Source organism: Halyomorpha halys, unplaced genomic scaffold, assembly GCF_000696795.3.
Source record: "Halyomorpha halys isolate HHAL.00 unplaced genomic scaffold, Hhal_1.1 Scaffold164.1, whole genome shotgun sequence".
Lineage (NCBI taxonomy): Eukaryota > Metazoa > Arthropoda > Insecta > Hemiptera > Pentatomidae > Halyomorpha > Halyomorpha halys.
This window is the reverse complement of record NW_027108420.1, coordinates 690,110-703,569: the sequence shown is the minus strand read 5'-3', so window position 1 is coordinate 703,569 and position 13,460 is coordinate 690,110. Positions and strand designations below refer to the sequence as shown.

Sequence of the window (13,460 nt, the reverse complement as noted above, 5' to 3'; positions counted from 1 at the left end):
CCTGCAACGTGGGGCGAAACGTTGGCTCAATAAAATAGTATAATTATCTACTATTTGAGTTTTTTTTTACCGCACCCGGACCATATTCCATTCAATTATTTTTCAAAATATTCTCAACTTTCGTTCTGTTCTTAAGATATATTCTTTACAGCAAGGTATTAATGCGATCACGTTGTTATTTAAATCCTGTTTTAATAAATGAAAGAAATAGCTGCCGGAATCCACAGCTTTGGTCATTATCTAGCTAATTCAATCGTAGCAACTGACAATAATAGTGTTGAAGACTAATACAATTTTGTTCTCATCAAGGTTGCATTTCTTAAATAATTTAAAATATTGTCAATACTGGCCCCACCTTTTAGAGTTCGGCGAAACAAAATATTATATTTTCTGTTGGCAGTGCCGGTTCGAATCCGGCTGGGGTGTAGACTTTTTCCATTGAGTAGTTGTCCCACAACATGAAAAACTTGACCCCCAAGTCATGGTTAGAAAGTATAGGACTTCAATAGGAGTCTTGGCCGACAAAAAAAAAAATAGAAATATAATTTTGTTTATAAGATGTCTTTAAAATCTTTTGGCTACATTTCGCATACATTAGGGGTATTCATGATCTTTAGTTTAACATGTTAAATGGAGAAATATTTCCTTCTTTTGCATTGTTAAAACGATATAACATGGTTGAGAGTCTGTTACTAGGTCTGTTAAACGGAGAATGACGTAACAAAACGACCAACTAGTCACCATTTTGCTTGTCATGTTAGGTTACTTGCTTGTTATTTGTGTTTTGACTGTATTGGTATTGTTTTTGATGTTTTAAAAACTAATAAAGCAATGGATGACAATAATAATGTGTAATGACAGTTCTCAATTGGTTCATCTTGATTCTCTTCTTCACAGGTTAGAAGATCAATAAGACACTCACTAGCCAAACTTTCACACAACTTACACTTTTCACTCAATTTAGGCATATTGTTATAAATTATTTTAATCAAAACTTAAAAGTAAAAAATAACATGAAGTTTTGGAAGGAAAGGTCATAAGAAGTTGCTCAGAAAATTCGCTAGGAGCTCTTATGCATTTATCATGACTTTAAATAGGGCTGCTCACAATCCTATATTTATGACATTTAACATGGTCAAACATATTATATTTAACACATCATGAATTAATTACCCCTATTGTAGGTTTTTAAAATAATATTTAAAAGAATTTATTCCACGCATGTTGTTGTTGTTGATTGTTGCTTAAAAGCGTAAAACCCTCTGGTTATCAACGCCTATGGCATGATAAAAGAAAAAAAAAAAGAAAAATGATAATAATAATAAAAAATAAAATCGAAGAGGAGTTATAATTTAGAAAGAAGGCGATGTGCTTTTAAAAATTCAAACACTAATGTAATTTTAGCTTTCTCATCTGTGAGAGCTTTTGATAAATTTGGGGTCAGTCCTATCCTGTTTATTATTGGCAAATAGTGAGTACATTCTTCAAAAATATGTCTAATCGTGAGAATGAACTGACTATACCTGCACGTTGGTAATGGCAGTTTTCTAATCAGATGAGAGTGCGTGAGGAGAGTACGACCTATTCTCATATATATATATTTCATAACACGAACGAACGAAATGAGCCAGAAATTAACATCCTATTAGTTTTTATTCCCGCTATTATATAAGAGTAGATAAAAATAACCGATTGAAAACAACGTAACTTATTATGAATTAAATCGGAAATTCGTTGGTTTCGAAATATATTATTTTTAAATTTATTTCTATAATTATAAAATGAAGATTGTCCGGGTGCGGTCAAAGAAAATCTCAAATAGTGATTTAACTATTTATATTGAGCCAACTCTTCGCCCCACGTTTCAATGATTCATCAGGGCTAAAAATGATACAAACACTTAAATGATGTAAACACAAATGAACAAAGTAAATAAAAAATTAAAAAGATGTACAGTGAAACGTAAAAATTAAATAAGAATATCAAAAGGTTTTAGATAATTAATGAAAACGGAAATAATAATAAATAAAAAAGAAGAAATATAAAATAAAGTACAAACTAAAAGATGGAAAAAGGGGGAATAAGAATAAAGGAACATCGCTGATAAGATTTTATTCTTATCCCACTTTTTCCATCTTTTAGTTTGTACTGTATTTTATATTTCTCCTTCTTTTATCTATTATTATTTTGTTTTCATCTTTTTAACTTTTCATTTACTTTGTTCATTTTAGATTTACATCATTTACCAGATCCCATCCGAATGATTTATATATGCCCTCCTATAGAACCTCCTTCTTTAGCAAATCCTTCGTCATACGTGCAACCTCCCTCTGGAATTCTCTTCCCATCTCCATTCGCCAGTCCTCATCCATTCTCTCCTTTAAACAACACCTATTCCTTCATTTATTGAATAACCAAACCTCCACATCTTTGTAATCAAATAAATAGGCAGTTATTGATTAACATTATAAACAGTAGTAAAGCCAATATATCAATGTAATTTCATTCTACTATCTGAAAATTTGTAAACGCTCGCCAGATAATAATCTCACTATATGAACCTTGTAATTATTCTTAGGGGACATATGTCCCAGAATAAAGTTATTTTTTCATTTCAGTTCATTTCATTTAAGTTTTAGTATCTTCTTTAGTCCTGATGAAGCCCTGGTACGTGGAGCGAAACGTTGGGTCAATATAAATAGTTTAACGACTATGAGAGTTTTTCTTTGATCGTATCTATCAGGGTCTTCCAGTATTTCTATAATTGTTTGATATAATTGGTTATTTCATGTGATGCCAAATATAATGTTTTATAATACATATGATACAAAAAATGAAACAAAAATAGTTGAATTAGCAGTTCAATTGTTACTATTCAAAACAGAATATAACCTTCACCGTGCTTTTATAACCGTTTTAATGAATAACCTAACTTAAAACGACACTAGTAGCGAATTGGGAAAAGAAATTCGTTTCACTTCATTCATAACGGTTCATTCGTTTTAAAATAACCGTTGTTATGAAACGTTAGTCGTTCATGCTCCCACCCCCTAACCTTTCAGCAGTCAGTAACACAGGTGCTTCTGTTGTCTGGGACCCAACCGCCGCCAGACCAATATCCTACTATGTGCCAGGTAGAAAAAGGTTGGGGAATCCTGTCATGTATCCTCTTCTGACAGTTGGTAGACAGGTTTCGAACCTGTCAACTGAGTCAGGTCCTCCACTCCAGCTTCGACTCTTGGACCCTCGTTCTGTATGGATGGATTTTCATAACGTATTACTAGGTACGTCGAATAAAAATGTGTCAAATGCTCCAGGATGAGGAGCTGAAAGGATACAGCCAAAATTACTATTGTTGATAGTTTGCTCTAAAACTACAGTCAGTAAGCAGCGCAAAATAAGACGGGTCTGATCATTGCAAACCCCCCCCCCCCGCTATATCCTTACTCATCATTCACTGATGGAAGGTTTGACCAGTGAATATGAGAGATCTCATTGGAATATTTAATTTTTGATTAAAAAAAAAAAAAAAAAAAAAAAATGTCTGGCATTTTATAGGACAGCTTTGGGGTACACAATTTTTCAAAAACAAAAAAGTTTTACATATACATGTATCGATAGAGCTGATTCATTAAATACCTCGCCTCACAAATTTATGATGTTTTCATCTTTCCAGACAACAAAATATAAATATATCTTGATTTTATTTTCTAGGAAATTATTTTTGCGTTTTAAATTAGGATTTAAAAATGAAAAATAAACTTACTTTATAATATTCTATATTTGCTTGTACAACGTTTCAGGTTTTCCTATCTTCAAGTCCTATTATTCTTTATTGTTGAATATATCCATTTCTCTTTCGAATTTTTTTCTTAAGGTTAAATAATAAAAACTATAATACAATATTGTTTAAACAATATCATTCGCTGTTGAATTATTATCTGAAGTTTGCAAATGAACTCAGTATGTAAAATCTAAACCCTTTTTTTCAATTAACCTGTGAGACCTTCCACATCCACTTGTCAAACCTCTCCCGATTGGTTTAACCAAGGAGTGATTAACCAGCTTTGTCCTAAACCAAATTTCCTAGAGAAATATTATTTTTTGTTTTAAAGTAGAAACTCACATAGCAGGGATGCGGTATCATATAAAAAATCGATTAATAATATGATCCAAGCTATATGTATTATGATCCAAGTTCAAAAAGCATCTGTTTTTCTACCGTCAGCCTGTTTCTATTTAACTTAAAATATTTGTTATATTTTTCTATTTGATATTTAATAGCGAGTTGAAAAAGATATCATTTTATTTTAAATATTAAAATTTTAAATCAGACATTCTTTTTAGAAATTTCAAAAAGTTACCACTAGCATTATAAATGGCGACATATTGTACAACAGTGTGTAGGTTCATCTCTTTCAGTCTCAGGTGGTCTTCGGATTATATGTTAATCCTCTCGGACTTTACCCAACCTAAAATATTAAGAATGAAAAATAATTGACTGAAGTTTACGGAGGAATGGACTTGGTATGTAAACCATAAACCTAAAGCATTCAGTTAAGTCTCAATTTACTTAACCTTACTTCTGAAATATTTATAAGTCTTCTGAAGGCATCAAACTAATTCGGGTCCAAAGCACCACTATTTCATGTTTTTCAACTGTTTAAATTATGAAAAATGATTGCTCAATAATTATTTTAAACGATTACTAGGAATATCTTTATTAGTTGGAAAATGATAAATGTATTAATATTATAGAATAAATCCCTGAAAAGTTATAAAGAAAAGAAAACTTTTTGCACTAAAACTAAACAAAAATTATACTTTTTGTGGTAAATTAAAGATTTTTTTACACACACAAAAAAAAATTAATAAATCGGAGCAGTATTAGTTGTGTATAGAATATACATACACCCACTTTTATAAAACTATTGGGTCGTTTCACATGAAATGTCAATTTTTATAGAAATGGTTATTCAAAGTTATTCAGTAAAATAACTTTATGAAATTAAAACATTTTTATTCAAAATATATACCTTTACTTTCTATACATTTTTTCCAAGGTGCTATCAACTTTTCAATCCCACAACTGAAAAATTTAGTGTTTTGTTAAGAAATAAAATCAGAAAATGTATTTTTGACCTGATAATCATTTTCAAAAAGTTCAACTTTAAGGAAGTTATCCAAATTTCTGAACAGATGCAAATCTGTTGGTGATAATTCTGGCGAAGAAGGTGTGTGTGGAAGGACTTCGTAACACAGCTCGTTTAGTTTCTCCACTGTCTATTGTAAAATATAAGGTCTGGCGTTGTCGTGTAAGAGTATAAGGCCCCTTCATTAACCAATGCAAGTTGTTTTTTGACAAGTTTGTGATGCATTATATCGATATCATTGCAGTACGAGGTGGATGGTTTCACCTCTGGATAAAAAGGAGAAATGAATTATTCCTATCGTTGATCACAACACAGAAACCATCTTTTTATTTTATTCAAATTTGGTTTTAGCATGTTTCTGAAATAATAAAAACTGACATTCCATATGAAATGAACCCATATTTTGCGGAGATTCCCATGGAAATCGGTTAAATTTGTAATAGTTTTTCGAAAACTATAAATCTCTTGTAACAATCCAGACGCTCTTTTGAAAGAAAATTAAATTATCTAATGAACATTGAGCATTTTTAAAATACCTTACCTGCCGTCAACAAAATATACATAATAGGACAGCTGTCTGAAGATGGCGTCATAGTGCATTATTTCCAAGTGCTTGCCTGAATACTTTAACTACAATCTTCGTAGTAAGTGGGTATTATGAAGCGTTTTAAAAAGTTATAACTTGATGTTGAGGAGTTAAATTTCTGCACGCTGGCTCAAGTCGAAACAATCCATGGTTCGTTTCTTAACTGTCCTAATACCTTTCTGATCAAAAAATGAAAAGAAATTATTAGTGTGCTTAAAATATCATTGTTCAACGATTAATATGGCGATTACGAGTACAATATTTTTGTTTTCGAATTCAAAGGCTTGTAGATATAAGATGTAACCACTTTTTGCAGCAAAACTCTACATTCTCTTCCAAAGATTATATTAAAGTGAAAAGAATAGATGTAAATATGAGGTCTTCCATTGAAATTTGATGCTTAACAACTTGCCTTCGCGTAAGGTGAACCAAAGATCTAGGTAGGTAGGTGTAACCTAGTTTTCAGCATTTTAATAGACACCATACAAATATAAATAAAAAAAAAAAAAGAAAATTTCAGCCAAACCAAGACAGCTAAACAAAATTCAAAAATATTACATTAACTTTCAAAATTACTAGTCGTATTTTTAACGGTTATTTATTTTTATGTTTGTCTTTTAACATTATTATTATTATCAAAGTCAGTTATTGTTGCGGTGTGACCTTTTCATGCTATCGTTATTACTTTTTTATTGTTCAAATCAGATTTTATTTATTTTTTATCGTCTTGCGCTATCATATTTTGCCACTTTACTTAATATAACGGATAATGTATTTGAGAGAAATATAATTAGATATTATACTGATAGAAAAAGTTATTGTTCGCCTGTAGCAGTTCAAAAACATTTTGATCAATAAATAAAGATGTAGATATGATTATTTAAAACATTCAAATAAAACCGTTACAACACTATAAAGCCACTTCTGCCAATTTTATCATGCGTATAGCAACTTTTCTAAAAAAAACAACAAAAAAACAATGCAAATAACTTGTAATAATCTTTGAAAAATATAGTATTTTATTGGAAAACAATAATTAAAAAAAAAATTATGATTTTATTTATGGAAACCTCATTTACGAGAAAGCGCTTACGTTTGTCACAGCTGGCAATAAATTAAAGCCTTCTGTATATACTGTATTTTCCAATTACCAGTCTGCTGTTATCAAGTCAATTAGTCTACGATTGTCGGGTATTGGTAATGTCTTTTTATTTTATTATTAATTATGATAAAATTATTTTATTTCTATAATAATAAACAAAGATGTTTGCGCATGCTTATTCCCGGGCTGTCACAGTTTCACATCGAACGGCAGCCATTGCAGTAAGAAGCTGTACACATAAGTTTTGGGAGTGCTGCTATAACTCGCGGCGGGCGATTTTTTTTGTTAAGAATGCGTGTGAAGAATGATATGGACGAGGATGAGCAAGGGTAAGTTTATTTCTATAGAAATTTTAAATTAGTAGTTTTCCCTGGTGAACTTATGCATTAATTCTGAAGTCGGCATTGGTGCGAAGCTTCCCTTCTATTTAGCCATATTGGATGAAATCCACTTTTCTCAGAATGTTACTTTCGTATATTTTATGCACGATAAGTTTAATCGTCGTTTCATGATCAATTTAGGGGTTATGTTTTATTTTCTGTTTTTGATCGTTATTTTATATTAATATTTTTACAGTCGCGTTTATCCACGTGTCCTAGTTAATGAATTTCTCTAATAACGGTAAAATTTTTCAATTTGCATTATCATGGATAGAATATTAACTAGGAAGGTATTATTGGAAGGTTCACTTGCAATGAGGTAGCCCATTTTTGGTAAGTTGTGTTTGTAAACTTTCTTTCCAAAACAAACTGGGATCCATTGCAAACTTTCTATCCTATTGTTCTGGATAAATACTTTTTTTTTTTTTTTTTTAGTGAGAATTCATGAATCTGATAACGTAGATTTTTCTTAATAAAATCATAACCTTAATATTTTTTTTTTAATTTGAGATAGCCTTAACTAATAGATTTAAGTTTGTTTTTCTCTAATATTTTTTTCTGTTTTATTGCAGCAAACTTTTTGTTGGTGGCCTTAGTTGGGAAACCACTCAAGGTAGGACTTAGAAATTAATTTTCCTTATGTTGCACTCTACATTACCTAAATGCATTAAACATTATAGTTATCTAAATAAATTTTCTGTCTATAGAAAACCTACAGCGCTATTTTAGTCGATATGGTGAAGTTATCGACTGTGTGGTAATGAAAAATAGTGAAAGTGGTCGTTCAAGGGGTTTCGGATTTGTTACATTTTCTGATCCTGAGAATGTATCTTTAGTTCTTCAGAATGGACCTCATCAATTAGATGGCCGTACAGTAAGTAATTTCTTGTCTGATTTGTTATTGGTTAATAAGTATTAAATTCTCGAGGATTTGGCTTCTCAATTTTTATGTGTTATCCAGATTGATCCTAAGCCCTGCAATCCACGAACGCTACAAAAACCCAAGAGGAGTTCTAGCTACCCTAAAGTATTTCTTGGTGGTCTCCCAAGCAATGTAACAGAAACTGACCTAAGAACATACTTTGCTAGGTTCGGGAAAGTAATGGAAGTAGTTATAATGTATGATCAAGAAAAGAAGAAATCTAGAGGTATGTTTTTTGTTTGTTTTGTTTTAAGTGTAAGACTTCTTAGCTTACATTTAATCCGAAATTTTGGGGGTTAGTGGTGGTTTAAATTCTCCCATGCCTTTTTTTATTGTTTATACATTCGGGATTACATTTTGATAGTCATCAATTTTCACCATTCTTCCTTTGAGGTTTGTGTAGGGTGTTTGGTTTCCTTAGTGATGTTTGCAGTTTATTATATTTTCGATTTTTATCAACTAGATTTTTTTTCCATAAGTAGTGTTGCTTTCACTGATTTTTATGTTTTTATTTATTTTTTTCCTTGCAGCTGCAGTACATAATAAATATTGGTCTGATTAAAGTTGAAATATATCATATACTTTCTCTTGATAATTGTTTAATTTGATTAAATAATTCACTTAGAATGTAAAAATGCAACCATTAGTCTTACTAAGGCCTTTTTGATACAATTGGTTTAGTTATTAGTGTTATTTAATGATTACAAAAATACTGTGCTTTCTAAAAGAGAAATGTTTAGAATTAAGATTATTTTCCTGTTGGTTCTTATCTATTTTTATTTTTTATTATCTATATTTGTACTTTTTTTTCTCTCTGTTACTATCCCTTTTAAAGTTAAGCTTTGGTAATTTTCTATTTTAAGTAGTACTGATGTTTATACTTAATTGTTAGGTTTATTATGTTTTTATTTGTTTGTTTTTTTCCTCCCCTGACACATGAATTAATTCCCGAAATTTTGTTTTCCTTTTGCTAATCTTTTTATTTTTCAAAGTAATGATAAATACCTGTCTAAAAATCTCTTAATTCAACATTTTTTATTAAAGATTCTTGCCATTTGTATTTTGATATAAAGTCTTAGGTTTTACAAAATTTCTGAAACTTATGGCATTATTATTATTTATAGATTTAAAGGTATTTTAATTAAGACAAAAAGTATGCCATTCTTTCTAATTTGTTGCATGGTAGAAACAAAAATAAAAATACCCTTGATAAACAAAGTCCATAAACTTTCTGTACTTACAACCTTAGTGTTTTATTGTGTAAAACTAATTATTAAGCAACAAATTTACTTTGTTCTACCATTTTTACAAACTCCCATATTTATTCATTTAGTTTCTTTTTTAAAATTAGTCTTATTTTCTGTAACATGACATTTAAATCTCAAATATTTGTTACATGCACTAGATTTTGTATTTAATAATTTTTAGACTTTTGTGGTTGTAATATGGTGTAAAAGTTGTTAAGTTGATTAATTCAATTGGCTAAAATTTTATTTCGGTTATAGGCTTACTTTTTTATTTCAAGTTTTGTTGCTAATGAAAGCAATTTGTTTCAATTATTTGATTAATTAAAAAAGTTTACCAATATGTTGCTCTATTTCATGAACGTTTGACAGATTTACCCACATTTAATTAATCAAATTTAAATTTTTAATTTTTTCGTATTCATTGAAATTCCTATGAGCCTCTAACATATAAAGTAATTATTAATTATTTAGATACTGTTTAAAAAGTCTAATTGGTTTTGAATTATATTCAATGAGAATTTACAAAAATGCTTTACCATCATAATAACTCAAAAATCTTAAAAATATATAATTGTTTGTTTTTAATTTCTTTTGTATTACAAAAAAAAAAATTATCAGTGTAGTTTTAATTTTATGCCTGTACGAGAAGATATTGCAATTAACTTCTTTAAATACCCTTCAACAAACTTAGACCAGCCCACCTTAAATGAGCTTAGTTGTTGTAATCATTAAATTTTTTTTTTTCAACTTTGATTATATTATATAGTTCAATAAATTTTTGGGATTCAGGTTTTTCTTGTTGATGACTATGGTATAATTTTCGTTTTTTCTGATGATTGTTGAATTTCTTCTCCTTTTTTTTTTTTTTTTTTTATTTATATTATGTTTTGTGTTTTCTTAGTTCTCATTGTAGAAAAGTTGTTCATAATTTCTAGTTGATTTATCATTTTTTAGAGTTCAGTCTAAATTTTGTTTGTAAAAATATTATTAAGGCTCATGAATTGATATTGTTCCCCCACTCCTTTCATTAATTTTATAAACAGATTATTTTCAATTAGTTATGGAGTGTTCATTTTTTTTTTTTTTTTTTTTTCCCCACATTTGTTAACCGCCTGTTATTTGTGTTCAGAACTTAATGTTAAATTAATTAGATGACTGCTACTGTTTTGTTTAAACTTAGTAGCTGTTTATAATTTGGGGAAACCTATAATTTTTTAGTTCATTTTTGCTTCAATTTGATATTTTCCTTTTCTACTTGAAAGAGTTAAATCATTTTGATATGGTTGTTTTGGACTAAATATTTTAAAGTTGAAGTATTTAAATGATTGCTGTAATGTGATTCTAGTACTTATTGTATAATTTTATTTTTTGAATTTTCAATGCTAATTGATTTTTTTTTTTTAAATGCTTGTTGTTAGTTAAAGAACTTTCTTCAATATTTTTATTGCCAACTCAAAAAAATAAGTTTTGTCCTCATGAATTTGAATAAATACTTTTCTGTTTGTACATAATGCAAGCTAGTGAGAACATCATAATTGTTCTGTTAATTTTGTTTTAGGTACATCACTTCATATATGTTGTGTTGGGTTCTTATACAAACATCCATTTTCAATCTTATTTTTACCTTAATTCAGGGGAACATCATTTCCTTGTAAAAATTATATTTCTTTAGCTTGCCTTGCTATTGTATTATTGTAAAGTTGTAGTGTCAGTGCTTAAACTATGAGAACTTACACTGGTTTTATGATTTCAATGCGAAATTGTTTAGGAGGAATGGAACAGTGCCTCATTTTAACCTTGAGGATAATTGAGGATTTTCTTTTATGGAGAGATCAGTTCAGAAAGATCAGATCATTCCTGAAATTTTTATCATTGAGAAACTTCCCCCTTCACTTGTTATCTAATTATGGACTGATCTTTCTTCCCATTGTTACTCCTGTAATTTTTTTAACTAGAGCTCCCAAAAGATGTCTTTATTTGATTTAATATGTCTTTAGATTGTATTGTCTAATTGTATCCTTAAATGTCAGGTATTTGGGAATGGTTTTGCTATTTTACTTAAGGGACCATAATTTCTTATCTTTTTCCCTCTTAAATTTCCCAAACATATGCTAAATCCGTACAATAGTTACTTGTATTTTTAAAAGTTTATTGAATAACTGGATAGCTATTTTCATTTTAAAGAGGAAAAAAAATTGATCTTTTATTAACTTCTTAATTTTATATATTAGTTAAACCTATTATTTCCTAATGACAGTTATGCGTATTTAAAAACTGATCAACATAATATGGAATAGTCCAATAAAAACTAATTTTGAAGAATGATAGCTGGCAAAGATATTTTTTTTACTTACGCCACCTGTGTTAAGTATTAATGGTAATAAATTTGGCCTGCTTTTTCTCTTTAAAGGTTGGCAAAAACAAGTTAATGTAATTGTGCTACAATCATGTTAACTATGTATATTCACTGCGTTTTTAATATGAGATTTATGTAGATCCCAGGGTGCAAGGTGTATTTATTTTCATATGAATTTCTAATTGTAGGTAAGTTGGTGAACATAAAAAGGGTACATTTTTTCTATTACATTCCTAAATGATTGATAGGACAAATAAATATCTTATCAAGTTCATTTTCATTAGAACCGGGCTGGTATTAAAAATCAATTATTACTTTATCCCATTGTTGATATTGTTAAATGATTACTATTACGGGTTTCAATCATTTCAAAATGAAAATGTTCAGTACCAAAATATTTGTTCTTATATTTGAAATTTTTTTTTTTTATGAAATTAATTATTTGAAGAATCTTGGTAAACATAAATAACTTTTGTTAATATTTCTGAAAAAGTTTTTGTTATTTCAGAAAATTTCTTCATAGTAATTTGATATATACATATATATATATATTTTTTTTCAATTTTTATTTTCTTTCAATAAAAATATAAATTTTGATTAATTGTGTTAGGCCTTAAAATTTTATCTCACTATTAATGAAACTTTAAGGTTTTTCTCTGAACTTCGCCGCAATGAAATGCAAAAAAAAATTTAATTATTGAGGAACGCTTTTATTGAATTCTAACTTTTTTTTTATTTATTTATATATATTATATTCTAGGTTCCTAATCTGAAGTTAATATTTTTGGAATGCTCACTGCTGCCATCTTTCCTCCTTTTCCCTTAGGTCCTGGCTAATTATTTTTATTTTATTTTTTATTACGACAACCCTTTTTTAATATTCAATAAATATATATATTATTCTGTTTTCTCTCATGTATGTCTAAACCTTCTCACATTAAGTTTAGAAAATTAAGTACTAGTTAAATTACTAATGTTTTAACGCTATTTTTCTTAATATTTAATGAATGGCATTTGACCTTTACAATATTCCCCCCTTCTCTTATGTGATTAATTATGTTAGGATCATGTAATTTTTTTTTTTTTGTATTTTTTAAAATCTAATTTTACTATTTTTACCCAACTGACATGTTCTTTTTTTCTATAAATTTTCCCTGATACTGGCTTTTTTAGCTTTTTATAAGCAGAACGTTTATTTGTCTGATAAATGCATTAATTTACAAAATGCTTGTTTATTTTTTCAAGAGGCATGTTAAGCATTCAAAAGTAGTAGTAGAAAGAAACAATAGTTTCAGAGATAAATATGATGTATTGAGATGCTTTGAAAAGGTTTATGTATACATCACTAAAATATTTTAACTGCTAGTTAGCTGGATATATATATTATTTTTTTTCAAACCCATTTCATAACTATAAAAGCAGTGACTAATTCGAGTCATGAAATTTAATTATATGTTTTTCAAATTTTCGGGTATATAGGGAGGTGATGTAAGTGAATTTCTGAGTATATAAATTCCTTTTTTGAGTGCTTAAGCTTGCTGAAATGTTGAAAATTTGAATAAGCAATACAGAATTGATACATTTTGAAGATTTGACCTTTATGAAATTATGTTCCTTTTATTAGATTTTTTTTTATTAAAATTAACTTTAATCGTAGTTGTTATAAGTTTGTAATATTAGATTACCTAAACTAAAAATAATAATTATTTTCATA

At 28.6% G+C, this 13,460-nt stretch overlaps 1 protein-coding gene across 14 annotated transcripts in view; it reads left to right on the top strand.

The window, feature by feature from the left end:
• Hrb27C (Heterogeneous nuclear ribonucleoprotein at 27C) overlaps nt 1-13,460 on the top strand; it is a 181,879-nt gene that overhangs the window by 140,490 nt on the left and 27,929 nt on the right. For 8 of the 14 annotated variants that reach the window (XM_067046738.1, XM_024361987.2, XM_024361966.2 and 5 more), the window contains exons 5-7: nt 7,794-7,834; nt 7,929-8,095; nt 8,183-8,369. In XM_067046738.1, the coding sequence (XP_066902839.1) occupies nt 7,794-7,834; nt 7,929-8,095; nt 8,183-8,369 (395 nt within the window). Of the gene's footprint in view, nt 1-4,291; nt 4,528-5,748; nt 5,890-6,838; nt 6,937-7,036; nt 7,171-7,793; nt 7,835-7,928; nt 8,096-8,182; nt 8,370-13,460 lie in introns of those variants that run through there. The other 6 variants (XM_024361978.2, XM_014417647.3, XM_024361990.2 and 3 more) reach the window with 6 other exon arrangements.